Source organism: Nuphar pumila, chromosome 3 (genome assembly GCF_984573655.1).
Source record: "Nuphar pumila chromosome 3, dmNupPumi1.hap1.1, whole genome shotgun sequence".
NCBI lineage: Eukaryota > Viridiplantae > Streptophyta > Magnoliopsida > Nymphaeales > Nymphaeaceae > Nuphar > Nuphar pumila.
The window spans coordinates 16,604,962-16,627,396 of record NC_143251.1 but is presented as its reverse complement, the minus strand read 5'-3'; the positions used below and the strand labels follow the sequence as shown (position 1 = coordinate 16,627,396).

Genomic DNA, 22,435 nt, shown 5'->3' with positions numbered 1-22,435 from the left:
TCCTCAGGTGGATAGAGTCAACTTAGAGATGCAAGCTGCAGAACGTGAGTATGACTTGAACCGTGCTGCAGAGCTCAAGTATGGAACCTTAATGTCGCTTCAGCGGCAGCTTGAAGAGGCGGAGAAAAACCTTGCTGAATTTCAAAAATCTGGGAATTCATTGCTTCGAGAAGAGGTCGCTGATCTTGATATTGCGGAGATTGTGAGCAAGTGGACTGGAATCCCACTATCAAACCTACAGCAGTCTGAAAGAGACAAGCTAATTTTATTAGAAGAGGTTCTCCACAAAAGAGTGGTTGGCCAGGATATTGCAGTTAAATCCATTGCTGATGCAATTAGGCGGTCAAGGGCTGGTTTGTCAGATCCTAATCGTCCAATAGCAAGCTTCATGTTTCTGGGTCCAACAGGTGTTGGCAAAACTGAGCTTGCGAAGGCTCTTGCTGGTTATCTTTTCAATACAGAAAATGCCCTTGTGAGGATTGACATGAGTGAATACATGGAAAAACATGCTGTTTCCCGCTTAGTTGGTGCTCCTCCTGGGTATGTGGGTTATGAGGAAGGGGGACAGTTGACTGAGGTTGTTCGCAGAAGACCTTACTCTGTTGTGCTCTTTGATGAAATTGAGAAGGCACACCATGATGTTTTCAACATTCTCCTTCAGTTACTAGATGATGGAAGAATAACTGATTCTCAAGGTCGCACTGTGAGCTTCACAAACTGTGTTGTCATAATGACATCAAATATCGGATCTCACATCATTCTAGAAACACTTAGAAACGAGCAAGGTTCAAAGGATGCTGTCTATGATATCATGAAGAGGCAAGTTGTGGAATTGGCTAGACAGACATTCCGTCCAGAGTTCATGAATCGTGTTGACGAGTATATTGTTTTCCAACCATTGGACTCCAAAGAAATTAACCTTATAGTTGAGATACAGGTAGAATTTTCTACTTTCTTTGAAATGATTCAGAATCTAATCTTGCTCTTTCATTATTCCATTTTACCATGTAGGCAACTTATTTTTCAGTATTCTGTGAGTAAAAGAGTCCCTCATGAATAATGATTTTGTTTGCATTCCTCATCTGTCAATTTTCGTCTTTGTGGAGTCATTTGAATTGCCTACTGCATCTGGTAGTTTCAAACACTCGATGTCAAGACAAGTTTTTACAATTTAGCATTCCATACCAGCTGGGGCTACTTTTTGCTTAAAGGAGTTGGAAAAATTCTCTACCTCAAACTTGACAGTCTTTGTGCAAATACATCTCTTATTTTTTCTTATTCTGGCTGTGTTACCTATGTTGTGGCTTCTTAAGTGAGTGATTCACTTACATAATAGCGCCATGCTTTGTAATGCTTTCACTTGAAAACTTCATCAACACAAAACTTTGATTTCAATTCATTTAAAAAGTTATCTTAAGTAATGGAATGATTGTGTCGTGGGCCCATCTTGGTTCTCATCCATCATTATCTGAGATGGAGTAATTGTTGTTGATGCAGCTTCATCGTTTGCAAGTTCGGCTTAAGCAGAAGAAGATTGCCCTTCACTTCACTAGTGCGGCAGTTCAGCTCCTAGGCATGTTGGGATTTGATCCAAATTTTGGTGCCCGGCCTGTCAAGCGAGTGATACAGCAGATGGTAGAAAATGAAGTAGCTCTTGGTATTTTAAGGGGTGATTTCAAGGAAGATGACTCTGTTCTGGTCGATGCTGACTTCTCTCCAGAAGCGAAGGATGTCAATCTTCCAAACAGGTTGGTGATTAGCAAAATTGAGAATGTTTCCCCGAAGGATGAGTTGGTAGCAAGCAGCTAACCTCTCTCTCTCTCTCTCTCTCTCTCTCTCTCTCTCTCTCTCTCTCTCTCTCTCTCTCTCTCTCTCTCTCTGTTACTTTTAAGATACTTGTCTGCCTCTTGTAAAATTTTCTAATAAGGTAGCATGTCAGCGGACTTGAATGAGCATTTCTAGTTTGTTTTGTTTTATTTTGTATGCATCTTCTTTGTACCTTATGTAAGTTGTCTTACGATGCAAAAATCTTAAAAAAACGCTTTGTGAAAAGAATCACGTTTTATCCCTCTATTTACCGATTTCCACGACCATAAATGTGTCCTATCTAGAGACCGGGATTGGCCCAGCCTGGGCTGGGTTCGGGACAGGGAGTTTGACCCTGGCTCGGTAATTGTTTGGCCTAAATGGAACCAATATCTAACCGGCTTGGGTTGGATGATCTATGGCCCTGTCGAGTGGCCTGCTACTTGGTTAAGATAAACGAAAAGAAAATTTAAGGGGAAAAAAAAACTTGAGAGACATTCACTCTTGTTTTTTCAAAACAGTACTAGGGTTGAAAATCTTCTTCACGCATCGTGGAGAGAGAGAGACTCTTAATGAGGTTGATCGATTTATTTTCACTGCTCATCTATTACTTCTGATCGTCTATGGGAGTATGGGTATACTCTCTACTATACTATTTTGAGTCTGGATCCACTCATCCCTTAAGTCATCCGTATCTTCATACCCCTCTTTGGGATTTCATTGATGCAACTTGTTTTGGTCAGATCGAACTCCATATATGTGATCTACATCGTCCATTTAATGAAGATCAACACTTGAATCACCAGAATCAGACTTGTTTGCAGGATTTTTTGACAATTCAAAAATCAATGGCTGAGAAAGCATAAAATTTTGTGACTTAAATTTAATTTTTTTGTAAAAAAAAATACAATCCAAGTGTGATTCTTAATAAATCAATCATACTGAATCCATTTATGATGTTAGATTTGATCAAACCAACTTGCGTAAATAAGATTGGAGGGAAGGGGGATGAGTGGAACCAAACTGCCAATTTATGCCCAAAGTAGCCCATGGATGCTGTCTAATGAAATGATAAAACCTAAGTAGACGAGAATGATATTCAGGGCCACATGTATGCTCCCACAATATTCATCAGAGAGTTTTACATCACCTTTTTAATAACCCAATACAGGCCCCCAACATTGTAAACTATGGAGGAAAACAATCGACTCATGGTGGAACTTGCAAAACACAAATCACAACATAAGGATTCATTAGTACAAGAACTCAACATTAGTTACATGTATTAATGACAATTTGTTGCAATTTCACAAATAATCGCGATTTACCAAGGTTGTCCAATTTTCTATCCAATTAATCAAAATTTCCCCAGGAAATACGATTTCCTTGTTTGGCATGGCCCTCCTCCCCAAGTGGTGCTTGGAAAATTGGAGTCTCAGTTCCAAGAAGAGGCTATTAACCTAATCTCTAACCCATGTCCCTACACCAGTGACAAGAAAATCTCACGATAAAAAAAATATGACTATGTCTAGATTTGAAAAAATACATAAAAATGTAAAAAAAACATTCACAATATACAAATACAAATATCATGTTAATAACGTGATAATGTCCTGATAAAAACATGATATTTTAAACCTAATGATAATATGGCATTTGTTTCAGGATTATGTCCGTTTTTTTTTAATTTCACGATAAAAATGGAAGATTTCTCTTGCGATAAAAAATGAAGATTTTTCAAAAGGTAGCTGATATTTGTGACCGTTGAGAACCAGCAAGAAGTCTCCAGGAGGTGATGCCCAAACCCCATTCTCCTATCTAGCACGCCACTTCCTCAAATGGTAGAAAACAAAGATGGAAACTGTCGCAGCCAATGGCATTCTACTGATCCAAGTGAGTCCAAAGTTTAATTCTCGACCCATCACCTACAATCAATTTCATTGTCTTTGAGCTTACCTAGAACTTTCATCTAGCCATTCTAAGCCCATAAACTATTACCTCCATGCACAGGATAGAACCCAAATACATGAGACCCCCTGAGCCCTATTGTTTATGCTGAATCACTACAACTCACCATTTTGTCTTCTTTAAACTCCACCATCATTTCGCCAGTGGTGCTTCATTCATAGTCCTCACCATTCTGATACCTAAAGCCCCAAACTATAATGTGAGGGTGAGGGAAGTTGGCCGCCAAGAAGCCAACTGTTAACTCTGCATACCTGAAAAGGCCTTTCCAGAGAAATCTGCTCAACGTCTGAAAGTAATATTTTCTCCACTCCTGCTGGTTGAAACAGAGATAATAGATGGGAAGAGTACCCGAGATAGCACATCTTCAATTAGAACACCACAGGAAGGAAAGAGGGAAATGGAATCACGATGGGATCCAGTACCCCGGCTTGAAAAGAAAAGGTGATACAACAAAATTGTTGATGCTATGGACTCCCAGCAATAGGCTGACCAGGATAGAATCTTCCTGTTCGTTTTTTTTTTCATGAGGAACGGGGAAACCAGCCTCGGGATCAGAGACTGCGACACTTACGGTTGCTTTCCCAGCAGTGTAAACCCATGGTGCACCCTTCACTTCCAGGGAGTCACCTTTGCTTTGGTACAAGGGGCATAATGCCCTTGACCATTCTTATATGCAAGGGGATGACGTCCGTCAAAATAGAACCCCGACCACCCGCCTAGCAGCCAAGGCCCCCTCCCACTACACCAAACCCCTTGGGGCCATCAAGAACAGTCTACTGAAAGCCACCTTAATTGCAACTGAAAGAAGTCAAAGAGAATATCCTTTACCTGTCTACACCATAAGTCTCCAAGATCAATAATACACATGAGATGAGAATGTTGCAAATGATTGAATAAATGCCTTTTCTAGATCTACCGCTAGGATAAAAGCTGGATTCCTAGTTGCTACTAATAGCTTCATGCACTGAATTACTGAACTCCTAGATCCCTCTTTCTGTCGTGAATGTGTAGTGGTCCATAGGTAATAATGAAGGCATGATCAGCATCGCACTCTTGGCCAAGGTATTGGTATTGATATAAAGGCAATGGAGAGTAAAAGGATGGGTCTGAATCTAGAGATATCTACCATTTAGTACAAGGGATGATCGAATGACTTCTGCCATAAGTATCCACCTTGTGCATCATCTCCATAATTTCTGTTCAACACTCATCCCGCTACTATTTGATATAAACTCAGGAAAACCATCAAGCCCCAAAGCTTTATGAATTCCATGGCCAAGACTGATTTATTCACTTCAGCTTCAGGAAAAGGTGATTCTGGCAAGCCTATTGGTCTCAACCAAAAGACTATTCCAAGGTAAATCAAGCAAGACAATTCCCTCCCCCTCTAATCCAAATCTTTTCCAAAAAAAAATTTGTTGCTCCAATCAATCCCTTCCTCACAATGATCTTGTTGATAAAATGAGCAATGCAATTTGTACTACTAGACAATGCCATCTGAAATATTAAATCTTTCATAGACTCCAACTCTGATTTGAATCTACCTTGCACTAGTCGAGGACTCCAATATCCTAACTTGAATCCCTTGTAACCCTGATTCCATGCCTCCATCTGCTTTATTAGACCCTCTCTCTTCCTGCCATTATGAAATTCTGTGCTTGATATGTAGAGCCTTGCAGTCACCCTAAATCCAGCCCACCTTCCTTGGACATACTCTTTCCAAAGAAACTAATTAACTCGTCAAATGCAGGCACTTTTCAACACCATGGTTTGAATCTGAATAGACTTCTGACACGCTTCTTGTTGTCCCACCAGATGCCATACTATACAATGATTCGAAACCTACGCTGGGAAGTAAGAAGCTATCCAGTCTCCTCATGCATGGATTAGGCTTATTCCTAGACTACACATTTATCCCTCCAAATGGCACATCAAATAGGTCCCGTTCCATGGTTAATAAACTTTTACATTCCTTCAAGTAAATTTGCTACCATCTCTAGATAAAATGTCACACTAAAATCATCCAAGAACCACCAGACCTACAGAGATTGAGTACACACCAGATTAACGAAATGTTATCCTCGAACCTTTCCACTTTCCACCAGAAAACCAGAAATTGAGTACTTACCAGCCAATACACAACACCATTTCCACCTTGTTCCAAAAACATAACACCTATCATGCCCTTGCACCTATGAAAGCATGAATTTAGCCCTTTCATAAATCAAAATTATACATCCTGATTGCACTCCCAATGTATTGCTGACAGTCTATCATTAAGACCCTACAATTCTTTTCTTTTTTCTTTTTTAGGAGACACCTACAATTCCAAGATGTGATCATCTGGATAAACTGATTTGTCTCCTTGATCCTCATCTCAATCTCAAGGAGGCTGCCTTCATGAAAAGGTCACCTAATAATGCTCTGAACTTCCCGCCCAACTTCTTAAATGCCTCCAATCTATACACATTTTCTCTCACTCCGACCGCCCACGTCATCCTTCACAGCAGCTGAGCAGTCACCCTGAGTAAGACCAAAATCCTCCTCCAAGCCCACAACAAGCCTTTCTTCAGCATGATTTTGTTGAGATCTTTAAGCCTATTGAAAATCCAACCCTGTGAACAAAATTATCACGTGAAGAAAGACGGCCTATTTTAACTACTTGAATCTACAAAAGTGTGCATGTACATTGCAATATGTAACACTAACGAGACCTATTTGGCATAGGCAATGAATCAAGTATATAACAAATGTTTATATTAAGACCATAAAAAGGCTCATAAAGTATGCTAAAGGTATTTTATCGCATGGGCTGATTTCCCATAAAATTATTTTGTTAGACAAGATATTTTAGTACACTATTCAATTTATCTGGATTTTCTTATACAAATTGCACTAGTAAACATATTCTAAAAGGTCAATATTCTAGTATTGCATTTTTCTGGAAAAGAACTTGCTATCATCGAAAACTAAAATGAAAAACTGCAACATATTCAAGCACAAAAGATGAATAGAAAAAAATGGAAATGTTTATGAGATTGAAGAAATTCAAAGTCTGCTCTTTGCTGTGATAATAAAATCACATTAGCTTTACTTACAAATCATATTTTTAATAAGCATCTTAAATTGCAGATATGAGATATCTGATTTTCAAGTTGCAGATATCTTGACAAAGAGGCTTTCAAGAAACAAGTTTTAAATTTTTAAAGGACACATTGCACATGTTCAAACATGTTATGCAACACGAGGGTGAGTATTAGATGATCTATATAATGGCACGATTGCAATATCAATCAACATTTTCAACAACAAACTAAGTTGTACTGTCAACATCATAGAGTCGTTTCAGTGACAACATATAATTCTCTTAATGACAAGCCGAAAAATCTCTAGATTGTCACTAAGACTAGTTACCATGTCACAAACACTTCAATAAAAATTGGCCAATCAACTGTATCACAATTATTTCTTTCAAAAAAAGTGTATCACAGTTATTTTGACAACTTTAATTTTTTTAGCTATATCTTAACACCTTGATATCAGATTTCAATAGTTTTTAATGTATCGGAAAGTTGAAAACTTAAACTGTCAGTTCTACCTTGGGATTTTAGACAGCTTAACTTTATTAGTATGCACATTTGGTCATGCAATAGCAGATCTATAATATTAACTTACTATTAATCATTACAAGAAATATATTATGGTTATGTTATCATAGTTAATAAAGCAATGCCTTGTGATTCTTGGATTTTCTCAAGATCCAGTGATCGTAAATCACAATCACAACACAACACTTTCTCAAGGTTAGTGAAACATGAGAAAAACACAAGTTGTGATTGTAATTGCTGTCTGAAATTGTGTTTTGCCTTGAATCTTGTGAAAGTTGGTCACAATCACAGTTTCTACTTTCTCAGTTGTGATTGTTCATCCCCACCTGTGACCAAAGCAAACATGCCTCCATTACTCACACTAGAGAGACTCAGAGGTCATGGCAAATCTTCTCCATCAAGTATTTTCTACCTCTTCTTTTTCTTTCAAATAATCAAGCTACGGGATTTTGTCCAAAGGCTGTTCCAATCCGGTGGATCATCTTACAAGACAACCAAATCTCATACTGACTAACATAAGAGAATACATTATTACATACTCCTATCCTCTTTTGCTTTCTTTCATAGTCAAGCTTACAATACAATCATAAAGCCCACAAATCCCATATTTCTAAAGTCCTAACCTTAACAGTAGCCATGCCAAAGCATTATCAACCCTCAAATTAACCATATTCACAAAATACAACTTTCATTTTCCGTACCCATCCAATTAGTCAATCTTCAACTTGCCAGCCTAAAAGGTCACTTCCTCATAGTGGTAGACTATCCTAAATCTGTTTTAGAATCTCTAATATCATTGACCTTGTAACTATGTCACCTGGGTATAGGTGCGGTTGCGGGTATGGGTATGGAGGATATGACACGGCAATTTAAAAAAATGTGGGTACACACTGCTATATATATATATATATTCAAAATAAACTGAATATAATATATTATATACTGAAAAAATATAATATATAATATAATATAGGACATGAAAAATGGCGTGTCCAATACCCGTACATGTGCCAACACGGGTACGCCACCTAAAGTGGTGTGTCCCAGACTCCCAGTAACATAGCCTTATAATGATATCTCCAAGAACTAAATACAATGCCTACTAGGGCAAGATCACAACACAATCCAAAAAGGGGTACTCACAAGAGTCACAACAGCACACGCTCATAATATTAAAATAGATATTTTATTAATCATAGGATTAAGGTTGGATGGATGAAATGGAAAAGTGCAACTAGAGTGTTGTGCAATCGTAGAATGCCATTGCGGTTGAAGGGGAAGTTTTATAGGACGACAATTAGACCTGCTTTACTATATGGTACGGAATGTTGGGCTGCCAAGAGACATCATTTTCAAAAAATGAGTGTAACTGAGATGCGTATGCTTCGATGGATGTGTGGAAATACACTAAAAGATAAGATTTGGAACGAGGAAATACGTAAGAAGGTAGGCGTTGCATCCATTGAAAATAAGATGAGTGAGAATCGTTTACGATGGTTTGGGCATATTCGGCGAAGGCCTAATGATGCTCCAATTAGAAGGATGGAGAAATGGGAAAATATATTAGCTAAAAGATGTCGAGATAGACCTAAGAAGACTTGGATGGATATGATAAGAAAGGATATGAATGCTTTGAACCTCACCGAGGGCATGACATTGGATAGAAATGATTGGAGGAGAAGGATTCATGTGGAGGACCCACAATGATTTTCTTTTTGGTTCATATAGCCGACCCCAATTGTTTGGGATGAAGGCGTTGTTGTTGTTGTATTAATCATAAGAATGCATAAAACATGCACACCTTAATAGGGACCAAAAGTCCCATACATATACAAGATAGAGAGAGACCAACTAGCCGTTGGAGAGATCCCAACAGATAGAACATCTAGCCGTTGGGAGGCACCGATGGCTAGCTGGTCAAAATGACCAGTATACCCTGGTCAACACAATAAAATACAAAAAAGAAAAAGAAACCTAAATACAATCTAATAATAAATAAATATATATATATATATATATACATACATAAACATACATCTCTTAACAGACCTCATACCCAATCTCAGGCAAGAAAGGTTTTGCAGGCTTACAATAAGGAAATTTTTTAAAAACTTTACACAACCAGACTTTCATTTTTCATTGTCACTTCCACCAACCCCTTCTCCCTTGCCAAATCATCTATCAACGCCATCATAGATGGCAATCTACAGAGCACTTGATAACCACAAAAATATCTTGAAAGCATGAGAGAGAGAGAACGGATATGAAACATCACATATTTCAACCAAATACATGCATAACTGGAGCAACATGAAAACTACATGCATTTCAAAAGAAGGTTGCACAAAATTCAGTTTGATCACACATGTATACACACATACACGCATGCAAAAGAAGGCAAGTAGACAGTAAAAATTGCTAGGATTTGACTGAAGATCTCTCTGCTAAGACAGCACAACTTCTACAAGTTTGTGAAAATGACATAAGCATGTATGCAAGTGTGTTTTGTGTGTGTGTGTGTACGTGTGTATACATTCTCATCATTTTTTGCAAACTTTTAGAAATAGAATATCTGAGAGATTCCCATTCATTTGTTCTCAAAGAAAATCATGGTGTTTTAGTAAAACATAAAGGAAAAGTCAACTGAATATTTAGTTTTATTCCAAGATTGAAATATTAACATGAGAAAGTTCTGAGAATCTACCTCTCAAATAACATATGTATCGAGTTTTTGATACTTGAACCTGCAGGAGCCTGGCCGCTAAGACAGGGATGAGCTGGTGAATCTTGTGATAACAATATTATTGATTATTCCGACAAGTTCCCATGATAAACCAGAGCAAAGCAACTGGAAATTGGCAACCTACAAGGGGCCACCAGTTACACATAAAATTGAAAATAGCACCCTATGGCTATGATACAATCAAAAGAAATAACCATAAATTTACAACAGTGCTGACTTTCATGTGTTCAACCCTTAAACGTAGGGGATTGTCAGCATCTCCAAGTAGGCCCTTAACGCCAATGAACGTCGTTATGAATCTCACCCAAATCATGAAAGATGGAAACTTAAGGAATAGAAATACCAGTCTATCATTTCTACAAACATGAAACAACCCACAGTCACTATCTACATCTTGAAACCATGAAGGCCGCCTCTTCATAATTGTTTAACAGGCAGAAGTTCTCACATGAAAATTCCTGAAGCCAATTTGTTGTTTCTGTGCCAAGAAGATATGTAAGTCTTTCTGTGTGCGTGTGAACCTGTGTATGCTGGCCCCAGTGTCATTTTTTCCTTAAATTCCACAACTCCCCATGGAGGCATCGGTATAAATTTACGCTCTCCACAAACCATGCCTATAGAGTTGTTGATGAGAAAAAAACACAAAAAGGAAATGCAAGTGGAAAACCATGCATCCGAGAAGCCAACAGCTCTAACCAATAAAAACCACCAGATGCAAACATCAGGTCAGACACTAATCACGATGTTTAGAGGTCAGCTGATGATGAGTGAAAACAATTTGTCTAACTTAGCTAAACTCACTAACATAAAAAGGTCAACAGTAGTGGTGCCAGCCATAAATAGAAGGGAAGAAGACCCTCTAAGATCCAAATGCTTTATTTACCCATGCCAGTCAAACTGTCACTTTAACACGAAAGCATGGTTTCAAGAATGTTAAAACCTGATGCACGAAGAACTATTAAAGAAAAGCCAACACAGGCAAATCATCCTATGATGAATTTACTGAGATGTTCTTTACATCAGGAGGAAATAGAAAAAATAAAGGAACTCCCTAAGTGGAAACTTCTACACGCAGAGCTTGGGAAAATTTGTTCATGTTCTCCAAAAGACCATGTCAATGGGCACCCTCATTTTTGCTTGAAAAAAACTACAGAAAATTTATTATTCCTAAATTTGAGTTATCAGAGTCTTCACACATGCAGGAGGTATCACATTCGTGCCTTACTCACACTAATCGTTCTTGAATTCATGTCATTACCCAAATGGTGCTAGAACTCTTCTGGATGAGCAACGCACAATTAGGGTTGTTACTCCATTGAGCTTAAAGATTTGTTAACACTACTATCTCAGAAAAGAACCAAACGCTTCTCTAAATTTCGAACAGAAAATGAAAATTTTGACGATCAAATGAAAATTAAAAGGCAAATAGAGACGCTCCAAACTACACCAAGAAGATAAGAGAAAAAAGAAATATTCATAACTAGAGAGAAGCAAACTTGCTTTTTCCAAAAGTATACAATAGGGAGAGAGAATGGGAAATTCATCACTGCACGTGTAATCAAAACTTAGATTACTTTTTTTTCTTTTGTTGTTGGTTTGAATCCCCTCTTCTCATACCTCATCATTATTATTCCTCAATGCCCATTTTCCACACCCAAACCGTACAATACACCAGCGTACTTCTCGGTCGACCCATTAAAGAAGGACTCCTTCAGCTTCCTAAACGTACAGGAGGTTAGCAGGCTATCAGATCCCGCCTGATGGCAAATTCCAATCCTCTCGACATCCAGCAACTCGGCAAGCTTGTTCAATCCCCCGTGGAGGCTGTTACAGAACTTCATCAAGTGTTTGATGTCGTAGACGGTCGGAAAGTACATCTTGATCAGGTTGAAGAAGCCCACCTGCGTCTCTGGCAGGTTCTGGCAAGTCAAGAGCTTCAGCAAGTACCCGAAATCGTACCCGCTGTGGAAGGTAACCCAGTGGACGGAGTCGTTGAGGACGATGCCCGACGACATCAGGAGCTCGGCGAATCTTTGAGCGCCGATTCCCTCCTCGTTGTTCTTCTTGAAGTCGATGCCGCTCTGCTGGAGAAGCTCGATGGAGTCGTTGGCGTAGACGTCCTCGGCGACGTTGAACTCCCGGAAGTTGAACTGCCAGACGCAGAAGCGGTCGGTGCCACAGGAGGGGAGGTTTCCGGCCTCGTCCGAGAAGGTGAGGCCCAATTGTATCAGCTTGAGCATGTCGACGTTAGCCTTGAGGGTCTTGTAGTGGTACTCAGAGCTCGTCTTGAAGTTCCCCACCGGCCGGAGGACAATGCCCGGAAACTCGGTGTCCATGGCAACGTAAGGATAGTCGTCAACGATCTCCCTAATCAACGAGAACTCCTCCTCCAGATTATCCGCCCAGACCTCGCGGATGTGGATCGAATCGCTCTTCGGAAGGATCGACATAATCCACCCCCCCAACACTCACCCAAAATAAAAAACACACACACACAAAGAAACAGATTCGACGGAGAAAGGCGAAAAGAGGAAACCCTAGAAGATTGGTGGGCAACAGAGGAAACCAGCCACCGATCTTATAGGCAACGAAAACCCTAACCCCTACCCCCAGATCGAAACTCCCGAGATCAAATCTCCGATGGGTGCTTGAAGAGGAGGAGGAAGAAACCCTAGAGCGCGAAGGATCCTGTGGTGGAGGAGAGAGGAGGAGCACAAAGGAGAAACCCTAGATCGGACGGTGGGAGATGAAGGGAATCATGGCGATGATGGTGGAGATGGAAACCACAGAGAAAGAGATGAGAGAGAGAGAGAGAGAGAGAGAGAGAGAGATGATGACGATGAATGATTAATGGGAAGATTGGGGAAGAAATGGGCACAGATCTGATTGGGTAGATATCTTTCCTTCCACTTCTTTTAAGGTTTCTAAAACTTTTTCATCTTTTCTCTCTCTCTCTCTCTCTCCTTCAGCCTCTTTGATATCTTTTTGGGTGAGGATTAGGAAAGAACGAGGAAGAGGAAGGGGGTGGTGGGGGATGGATCTGATTATTACTGGGGGGCGGGGGGGAAGTGGCTAGTGACGAAGCGGCCGCCTCCCTCAAAAAATTTATTGGTTATTATCAAGAGCATATCTAGTTATTAAAAAATAACAGAGATCCGTTTCCCCAAAAGAACTTGTAATCCAAAAGAAAAGTTTGCAACATATAACCAAATGAGCCCTAGTTAAGGCTACAAGAACACGCTAAAAAGACACGGGACACGTTTTATTAAAAAGGTATATAATACGATATGACACGAAAGTGAATGGCCGTGTCGCCTCTCATAAAAGTCCTAGTTAAGTTGGGTGGGCAACGAGCCGGTCCGGCCGGCTAATGGACCGGGCTGGCCGTTCAATTGACAAGGCCGGGCCAAAAGCTCGGTTTGGGCTGACCCATTGAGAAAACCCTGACACAAGTAGCCCATGGCTTAAATGGGCTGGTCAAGCTGTATACGTGTATATTTACATATAATAATATATATTTTATATATAGAGAGAGAGAGAAACTTGTGTAGGTGCATGACCAAAACGAACTTGCGTTGCATCCTAATACAGCAGTGACAAAAGTCATCATTAAAGGGACCTTAACTTTTTCCGCTGCTAAAAGTCTTATTGCGAAAAAAATGACTTCGAGCGCAATGAACGCTCAGTGCAAGTTCATTTTGGTCATGTTTCGAGGTGGTCGTGCATCTATTGACTACTATATATATATATATATATATATATATATATATATATATATATATATATATATATATATATAATTTATTTATATATACATAATGTTCATACACTCTTTTTCTCACACCACATATATATATATATATATAAAGCACCCACTCCCTAATTACAACAGTCAGATCTGTTAAGATCCAACGGTTATGTTGAATGATTAAATAGTACATGCCTTCCAATTATTATTCAAAAACCATGTTTATTTGTGTTTAATTAGAGGAAGGGTATCCATTTTCAAAGCTAGAAATAAATGTCTCTCCATTATTATTATTATTATTATTATTATTATTATTATTATTATTATTATTATTATTATTATTAACTCTCTCTCCGTCTCATTCATATAAGAGCGAATGATGCTTTGTCATGGATTGAATTGGATCCATCATGCTCTGTCATGCAAGCCCTCTTTTTTTTTTTTGCTGAACCATATTGCAGGACTATATCATGAATGAGCTGAATGGCTTATGCTCTGCATACGTATGTTTTTCTTTCTTGGTTTTTTGCATGGACCATCATACGTACCAATATCATGGATTAATTGAATGGATGATGCTCTGTTAACTTATTTTTTGTTGGACCATCACGCATGATTATATCATAGCAATATCCATGATATTGGTATGTACGATGGTCTGTTCCATGCAAAAAAAAAAAGATCATGCATGATAGAACATCATTCGTTCAGCTCATCCATATATAGGCACGCAATATGGTTCAGCGAAAAGAAAAAAAGGCTTGCATGAGAGAGCATAATTGATCCAATTCTTCCATGATATATGCAAGCATGATGGTCCGACAAAAAAATTAATGCATGACAAACCATCGTTCGTCCCTACATGAATGAAACAGAGAGAGTTACCAATAGGGATAGGGATGCACACAAACCGAGTTTGAGCTAAGCCTGGCTTGTTCGAACTTGGCTCGGTGCAAAACATTTATGTCCAAGCTCAGCTCGAGCTCAGAGCCGAGCTTGAATGACTTTGTCCAGGCTCAACTCGGTTCCAAGCTCGAGCCAAGCTCCAAGGCATTCCCAAAAAAAATATTTTTTAAAAATATTGTTGAAAGTGGGTTTTGAACCCTAACCCTCTCTCAAGTTTTCCAAGTAAACCAATGCACATATTTTAATCATTAACATAAAAAATAATATATACATACTAAAAGTACTCTATATTAACAATATACAACAACAACTACACCTTCATCCCAAAACAATTGGGGTCGGCGATATGAACCAACAAAGAAAATCATTCTGGGTCTTCCACATGAATCCTTCTCCTCCATTCATTTCTATCCAATGCCATGTCCTCGGTGAGGTTCAAAGCATTCATATCCTTTCCTATCACCTCCATCCATGTCTTCCTAGGCCTACCCCGACCTCTTTTAACTAATATATTTTTCCATTTCTCCATCCTTCTAACTGGAGCATCATTAGGCCTTCGTCGAATATGTCCAAACCACCGTAAACGATTCTCTCTCATCTTATTTTCAATGGGTGCAACGCCTACCTTCTTACGTATCTCCTCGTTCTGAATCTTATCTTTTATTGTATTTCCACACATCCATCTCAGAATACGCATCTCAGCTACACTCATTTTTTTAATATGATGTCTCTTGGCAGCCCAACATTCTGTACTATATAGTAAAGCGGGCCTAATAGTCGTCCTATAAAACTTTCCCTTCAACCGCAATGGCATTCTACGATCGCACAACACTCCAGTTGCACTCTTCCATTTCATCCACCCAACCTTTATCCTATGATTTACATCTCCATCAATTTCTCCAAACTTTTGAATGATAGATCCCAAATATTTGAAAGAATCATCCACCGGTATTTCTTGCTCACCAAGCTTCACTACACTCCCATCACTACTTCGTTGCTTACTAAATCAGCATTCCATGTATTCTGTCTTACTCTTACTCAACTTAAAACCTCTTGATTCCAATGTCTGTCTTCATAATTCTAACTTAGCATTAACCCCAACTCTAGACTCATCAATCAAAACAATATCATCAACAAACAACATACACCACGGCACATTTTCTTGAATTGATCTCGTAAGCTCATCCATCACTATAGCAAATAGGAAAGGGCTTAAAGCAGATCCTTGATGTAACCCAACCGTTATAGAAAAATTGGTTGACACCCCTCCATAAGTGCGGACATTGGTTATTACTCCTTCATACATATCTTTAATTATACTAATGTACTTGAGAGAAACATCTTTTTTCATCATTGTCCACCAGAGAACGTCCCTAGGTACTCTATCATAAGCCTTCTCCAAATCAATAAAAACCATATGCAAATCTTTGTTCCTCTCTCTATTTCTCTCAATAAGTTGTCGAAGAAGATGTATAGCTTCCATAGTTGATCTTCCAGGCATAAAACCAAATTGATTCTCCGATATCATGACAACCTTCCTCAACCTAGACTCAATCACCTTCTCCCAAAGTTTCATAGTATGACTCATGAGTTTTATACCACGATAGTTTGTGCAATCTTGTATATCACCCTTATTCCTATATAGAGGCACCAAAGTACTCTTCCTCCACTCATTAGGCATCTTATTTGTCCGCCAAATCTTGTTAAAAAGATTTGTCAACCATTCTAAACCTTTCTCTCCCAAGCATTTTCAAGCCTCGATAGGTATACCATATGGGCCAACTGCCCTTCTTGATTTCATTTTCTTCAAAGCCTCTGCAATTTCTTTCTTTTGAATCTTGCGCATGAAGTCACGATTCATCTCATGAAAAGGAATGGAAAAGTCTCCAAGATCCTGAGCATGACTTTCATTAAATAGCTTATCAAAATAATCTTTCCATTTCTCCTTAATCTCCTCATCTTTGACTAAAACCCTTTGCGTTTCATCTTTGATACATCTAACCATACCCAGATCCCTCGATTTTCTATCTCTCATCTTTGCAAGCCTATAAATATCCTTCTCGCCCTCTTTGGTATCCAACTTGTCATAAACCTCCTTATATACCTTATCCCTCTCGTTCCGAACTACTTTTTTAGCTTCCTTCTTTGCTATCATATACTTCTCCAAATTCTCATTATCACGACTTTTACTTAGATTTTTATAAAACTCTCTTTTAACCTTAATAGCTAATTTGACATCCTCGTTCCACCACGATGTATCCTTACCTAGCGGTGCACCGCCTTTAGACTCACCCAATACCTCCTTAGCAACCTTTCTCATGCCACCCGCTATCTTATTCCACATAGATTTTGAATCCTCCTCAAGACACCAATCAACTTACTTAACTACCCGCTCTACAAACATTCCTTGTTTAGCTCCTTTCAGTGCCCACCGCTTAATTCTAGGATCTATCCTATGTCTATCCCTTTTGCGGCATTGTCTAATTCTAAGATCTAAAATTAAGACTTTATGTTGTGTAGCTACACTTTCTCCCGGTATAACCTTACAATCAATGCAACAACTCCTATCTCTCTTTCTAAGTAGGAAAAAATCTATCTGACCCGTATTAACCCCACTTTTAAATGTTACTAGGTGAGACTCCCTCTTCCTAAACCAAGTGTTTGCTAAGATCATATCATAGGACAAACCAAAATCTAAAATCCTTTCTCCACTTTCGTTTCTTTCTCCTATACCATAGCCTCCATGGATACTCTCAAATCCATCCCTACTAATGCCTACATGCCCATTAAGGTCACCGTCGATGAAAAGCCTTTCTCCATAAGATATCCCTTGTACTACTCTATCTAAATCTTTCCAAAATTGACGCTTAATGGAATCATCTAAACCTACTTGAGGTGCATAAACACTAATAATATTAATAATATTCGTACCTAATACTAATTTAATAAGTAAAATCCTATCACCCTTCCTACGGACCTCAACTACATTATCTATAAACTCACGACTCATAACAATCCCTACTCCATTCTTATTCTTATTTATTCTTGTATACCAAATCTTATATCCCCAAGGTTCCATCACTTTTGCTTTCTCACCTACCCATTTGGTCTCTTGTAGACATAAAATATCAATCTTTCTCCTACACATAACATCTACTAACTCTACCAACTTACCAGTTAAAGATTCTATGTTCCAAGTGGCTAACCTAATTATATGGTCTTGGACTAACTTCTTTACCCCCACCCGTCCAACAAAGTAAGGGAACCCTTGCCTATTTGACACCACACCCGGGCGCCGATGTGACGCGTCGCTTCCGGGCGACGACCTAGCAACCCTTGCCCATTTATCACTACCTCCGGGCCTATAGAGTACAACGCGTCGCTCAGTAGGGAACGCCCCAACGAAATTCTCATATTGGTTCATATTCATAGGGTATGACTAAGTTTTTATGTTGGCTGTCACAGACCTACTGCAACCCTTCTCCTTTATCTGGGCTTGGGACCGGCAGTGTATAATTAAATAGTTATACACAGGCAGAGTTTCTATATTAACAATATGAAAAGTGAAAAAAACAGATTCAAACTATGAGCCTTTTATAAAAAACCAACAGACTACCCATTATGTTAATAATATCTTGTTGAATAGAATTGCAAATATATTATATATATACTTGTATTGAACCTTATCGAGCCTACCGAGCTTTATCGAGCTCGATATGCTGATCAAGTTCAGCTCATATGCTTGTTCGAGCCTTAAAACCATGTTCAAGCTCAACTCATTTAAAGCACAGACCAGCTTCCAACCAAGCTCGAGCCGACCTGTTCGTTGTGCATCCCTAGTTACCAATAATAATGGAGAGCCATTTATTTCTATGGCTACCCTTCCTCTAGTTAAACACTAATAATTGAAAGATATGCACTTTTTAACTATTCATCGTTCTATCGATCACAGTTACAATTAGAGTGTATATATATATATAGCAATTGGGTGCAAGATTGCTGAAAGATATTTAAAAAAATTTATGGGCTCTCTCTTCACCCTTCTTGTCTTCCTCCTCTCCGATTTCCCTCTTCTCCCTCTCTCCCCCTTCTTCTGGCGACAATGCACCTGGTGATGATGGCACCACCTGTAATGCCCATAATTTTTTGAGAAATTTTTGTAAATGTCTTTATATGTGATAATTTGATAATGATAATATGTATTAAATTATATACATGGATTAGGTCTTGGAATAAGACTTAGAAAAAAATAAAATACATTCAAAATGCTAATGGGTCCTATCGACCCTGGTGAAAAATATTTTTGAAATACATTTATGAAAAATAAAACTTTAAAAAAATGTAATTAAGCCAGACGAATTGTAGTTTAGAAGAAGTTCACATACATTTGAAAATAATTTAGGTTGCATTTAGAGTCATTTCATTTAAAACTTAAATTATAGTTTTAAAATAATTGAAATCCAAAATAATAAATGAAGTTAATTTAGAAAAGAATTAAAATAGAATGAAAATTTTAATTCAACTAAATTGAATAAAATGGTAGAGGTCCATAGGTAGACCATCCCAACCTATGTGGCACCTCCTTATTGACTTAAACAAAAGAAAATTGAAGTTAAATCTTTAAATTTAAAGGTTTTTAAAAGTTACTAAAAACCAAATTTTTGATCAAAAGTCAAAACTTTCCTAATTGCTAAGGAAGGCCTCCCAAGAGAGGGGGGGGGGGTTCCCATCCTAGAATTTTCTAGGATGGGAAGGCTAAAAAATCAGAAGGAAGTTTAAATTGAGAAAATGAAAGAAAGAAAGAAAAATGCTTGACAAGGTCACACTTGCATAACAAGCAAGCAAGCTTAACCCTAAGCAATATAAAAAAGTTGAAAACCCTTATGGGGGTATCTACCAGCCCATATTAACATAATGTATATAGTATACGATATATATTATATATTATACATGAAATTAAACTAACCTAAGTCTAGTATATAGAAAAAAATAAGAAGAAAACTAATAAAAGCGCAAAGGAAACATGAATTGATAAGAAAGGAAAGATGATTTAAGATTGGATCAAGGGCTGAGATTATCTCAACCCTTGACCTAATCCCTTAGGTCTATAAAAAGAGAGGAGAAGCGCATGCCCCCCTTATTTTTTCTATTTCCAATTTGGTTTGTGTTTTCTCTCTCTCATCTCCTTATTCTCCCTCTTGCTTCTTCTTTTCTTGTGGTTTTCCTCTTGTGCAACCAAGAGGTGAACCTATGTACATTGGTGGAGCAGGTTGATCATCTAGACGTAGCCACCGCACGAATCTGGCAGCCGGTTCATTTGGGAGGATCACTTTTTTCAGTCTAGAAGGGTATTTTTGAATAAAAGGTAGGAGGTTCTATTCTCTACACGTAAATTTGAACTCGTAGGTACGAGTTTATTCTGATTTTTAATACAATAAACCTTATACCAAACCCCCATAGATGAGATGGGTGTTGAATTTGTTGAAATTAAAATAGAGAGGGTTTTCGGAAGAAAACCCCCTTCAAAAATCATTTTTGTTAAAAATCATTTTTTTCTTGGATTCAAATTATTAAGATGTCAAAAAGAAAAGTCTTTATAAAATCTGATTTGAATTAGTGAAAAGGGGTTTAGTTTGGCTTTTCCATTGAAAAAACAGTTCATCCCATAAAAAGAATAATTTATTTGAAAAAGAAATGAATAAATTTGTGTATGTAATGTGTTTTGAGCTTTTAGAAACAAAAACCATATTTTAGTTAAAATAGGATAAAAAGCTATTGTCTTTTTGTATAAATCTTAGTTAGAATTCGAGATATATTGTTCTTATAAATATAGTATATTAATTATCATGTTTTGTTATTTTTGTCATGAAAAAATATGCATCTTTATGCTTGAAATTGTGAAAATACCAAAATTTATTTATGAGAAAATAAGGTTTGGGAAGACGGATTGATTTTCCAGCCTAATAGCTGCGAAAATGAGATTTGTCTGTGATAGATTATATAAAAATCATAGGCTAATATTGTTGAGATTTTATTCAATAAGTTCACATGAAAAAAAAATAAAAGTATGAATTCGGGTGGCTTATTTCTACTCACCTGAATGCATATTGCCTGCTAATACGTATTTCTGGTTTGACATCCGACCGATAAATCATTTGTATCTCCCTCGTCTAGAAGAGTTTTTATGAATGGTTTATTGTATTGAAAATCTAACAAAATTTCACACAACCAGTGAAATTTTGAACTATGTTCTTGGACTGAGCTCTGAACTGTAATAGTTGGAATATAAAAGTACAGGCATGCACTTAACTAGTTGTATCTCCCTCATCCGAAGGAACGGTTTATGGCATCGAAAAGCTGACAGAATTATCTACAAACTTGTAAAAACTCTAGCTTTATTTAATGATTGTGCACTTTTATATGACAGTTGTAACAGTCAAACAAAATTGAGGTTCAACGGGTTCTGAACAGGCTAAAGGCTCGATTAATAAATAAGTGTGATCTCAATACGGCTTTCGAGTATGTGTTTGCAAATCGTATTATGCTGCATATCTACTATCAAATTAATTTTTATGTAGGGATTGAGTGCTTATCATAGGGTTGCAAATTTATAAAATCATTAAAAAAAATACATAAATTTTAGGATACAAATTTTGGGGTGTTACACCACCTTCTTTCAAACACGATGCACCCAAGCCACAGAGCTGGCACCACCCCAACCCCCTTTCCCCTTTCTCGTCTCCCTCTTCTCCCTCTCCTCCTCTCACATTCAATGAGGATGACGATGTTGGCACCACCTTCCTCCGACGACGATGCACCCAAGCTCCCTCTCCCTCTGGCAACCTCCTGCTTGCTCACTCTCTCCCTCTTCGCTTTCTGCTTCACTCCCTCTGGCGAAGTGTGCATCTCTCTATCTACTTTCTCTTGTAATCAGATCGAAAAACCTCATGGTTTTTGTTTTCTTTTTATTTGTTTCATGACCAAGACCCCTGAAACAAAATTTTTCCTAAGACTTCGTTCCCCCTGAGAAGAGTAAAATTATAGACTTTTTGTTAGAAATGATCCTCTAACTCTAATTTATTTTAGTTATTGAGTTACTAAACCATACCTTATCAATAGAGATGCTACTTATACTGGAAAGATTCATTGTAACAAAGTTGATGCTATGTAAGCAAATGTTTTAAAAATACTTTCTGTATATGTATTATAGGGTAAGTCAATTGGGCTTTTGAGGATATTCCCCTAATTTTTTTTCACTGATTTTGAGAGGATATTCTTGTAGTTATAAAGTATTTAAATTACAAATAATGCATTTGAAAGAAGATGATGAGGAAATTATAATCTTATAGGAACCATGAGAACAATTGTTAAGTTTGAAACTTTATTTTTCTAGCATTTTATGTTTGAAATCATGCATATCTTTCTTGAAGAAGAACACTTAAACAATGTTTTTCCTCTTTGACAGGTATACAATGGACCAACTTCGATTTGGGGACCATTTGGAGGCAATCAAGTTCATTTGCAAGGATTTCTGGAAGGAGCTCTTTAACAAGCAAATTAATAACCTGAAGACTAATCATATTTCTAAAGTATGTTTGAAACAAATGATGGAGTTCTTAGCAGTTCTGATGGATGATTTTTTTTAGGGTACTTTTG

The 22,435-nt window shown here is 37.9% G+C and overlaps 2 protein-coding genes across 2 annotated transcripts in view; one reads left to right on the top strand and one right to left on the bottom strand.

The window, feature by feature from the left end:
- The window catches only part of LOC149842134 (chaperone protein ClpB4, mitochondrial-like), a 58,265-nt gene extending 56,285 nt beyond the window's left edge, over positions 1-1,980 (top strand). Inside the window, exons 9-10 of the mRNA XM_089998928.1 lie at positions 8-937; positions 1,498-1,980. Coding sequence (XP_089855054.1) covers positions 8-937; positions 1,498-1,809 — 1,242 coding nt within the window. The 3' untranslated portion in view covers positions 1,810-1,980. The remainder of the gene's footprint in view (positions 1-7; positions 938-1,497) is intronic.
- A 9,603-nt stretch (positions 1,981-11,583) lies between these two features.
- LOC149842133 (putative CCR4-associated factor 1 homolog 7) lies at positions 11,584-13,144 on the bottom strand. The gene has a single exon (XM_089998929.1). It carries the CDS (start codon positions 12,573-12,575, stop codon positions 11,760-11,762), a length of 816 nt encoding a protein of 271 aa, XP_089855055.1. The 5' UTR covers positions 12,576-13,144; the 3' UTR covers positions 11,584-11,759.
- Positions 13,145-22,435: the final 9,291 nt, after the last annotated feature.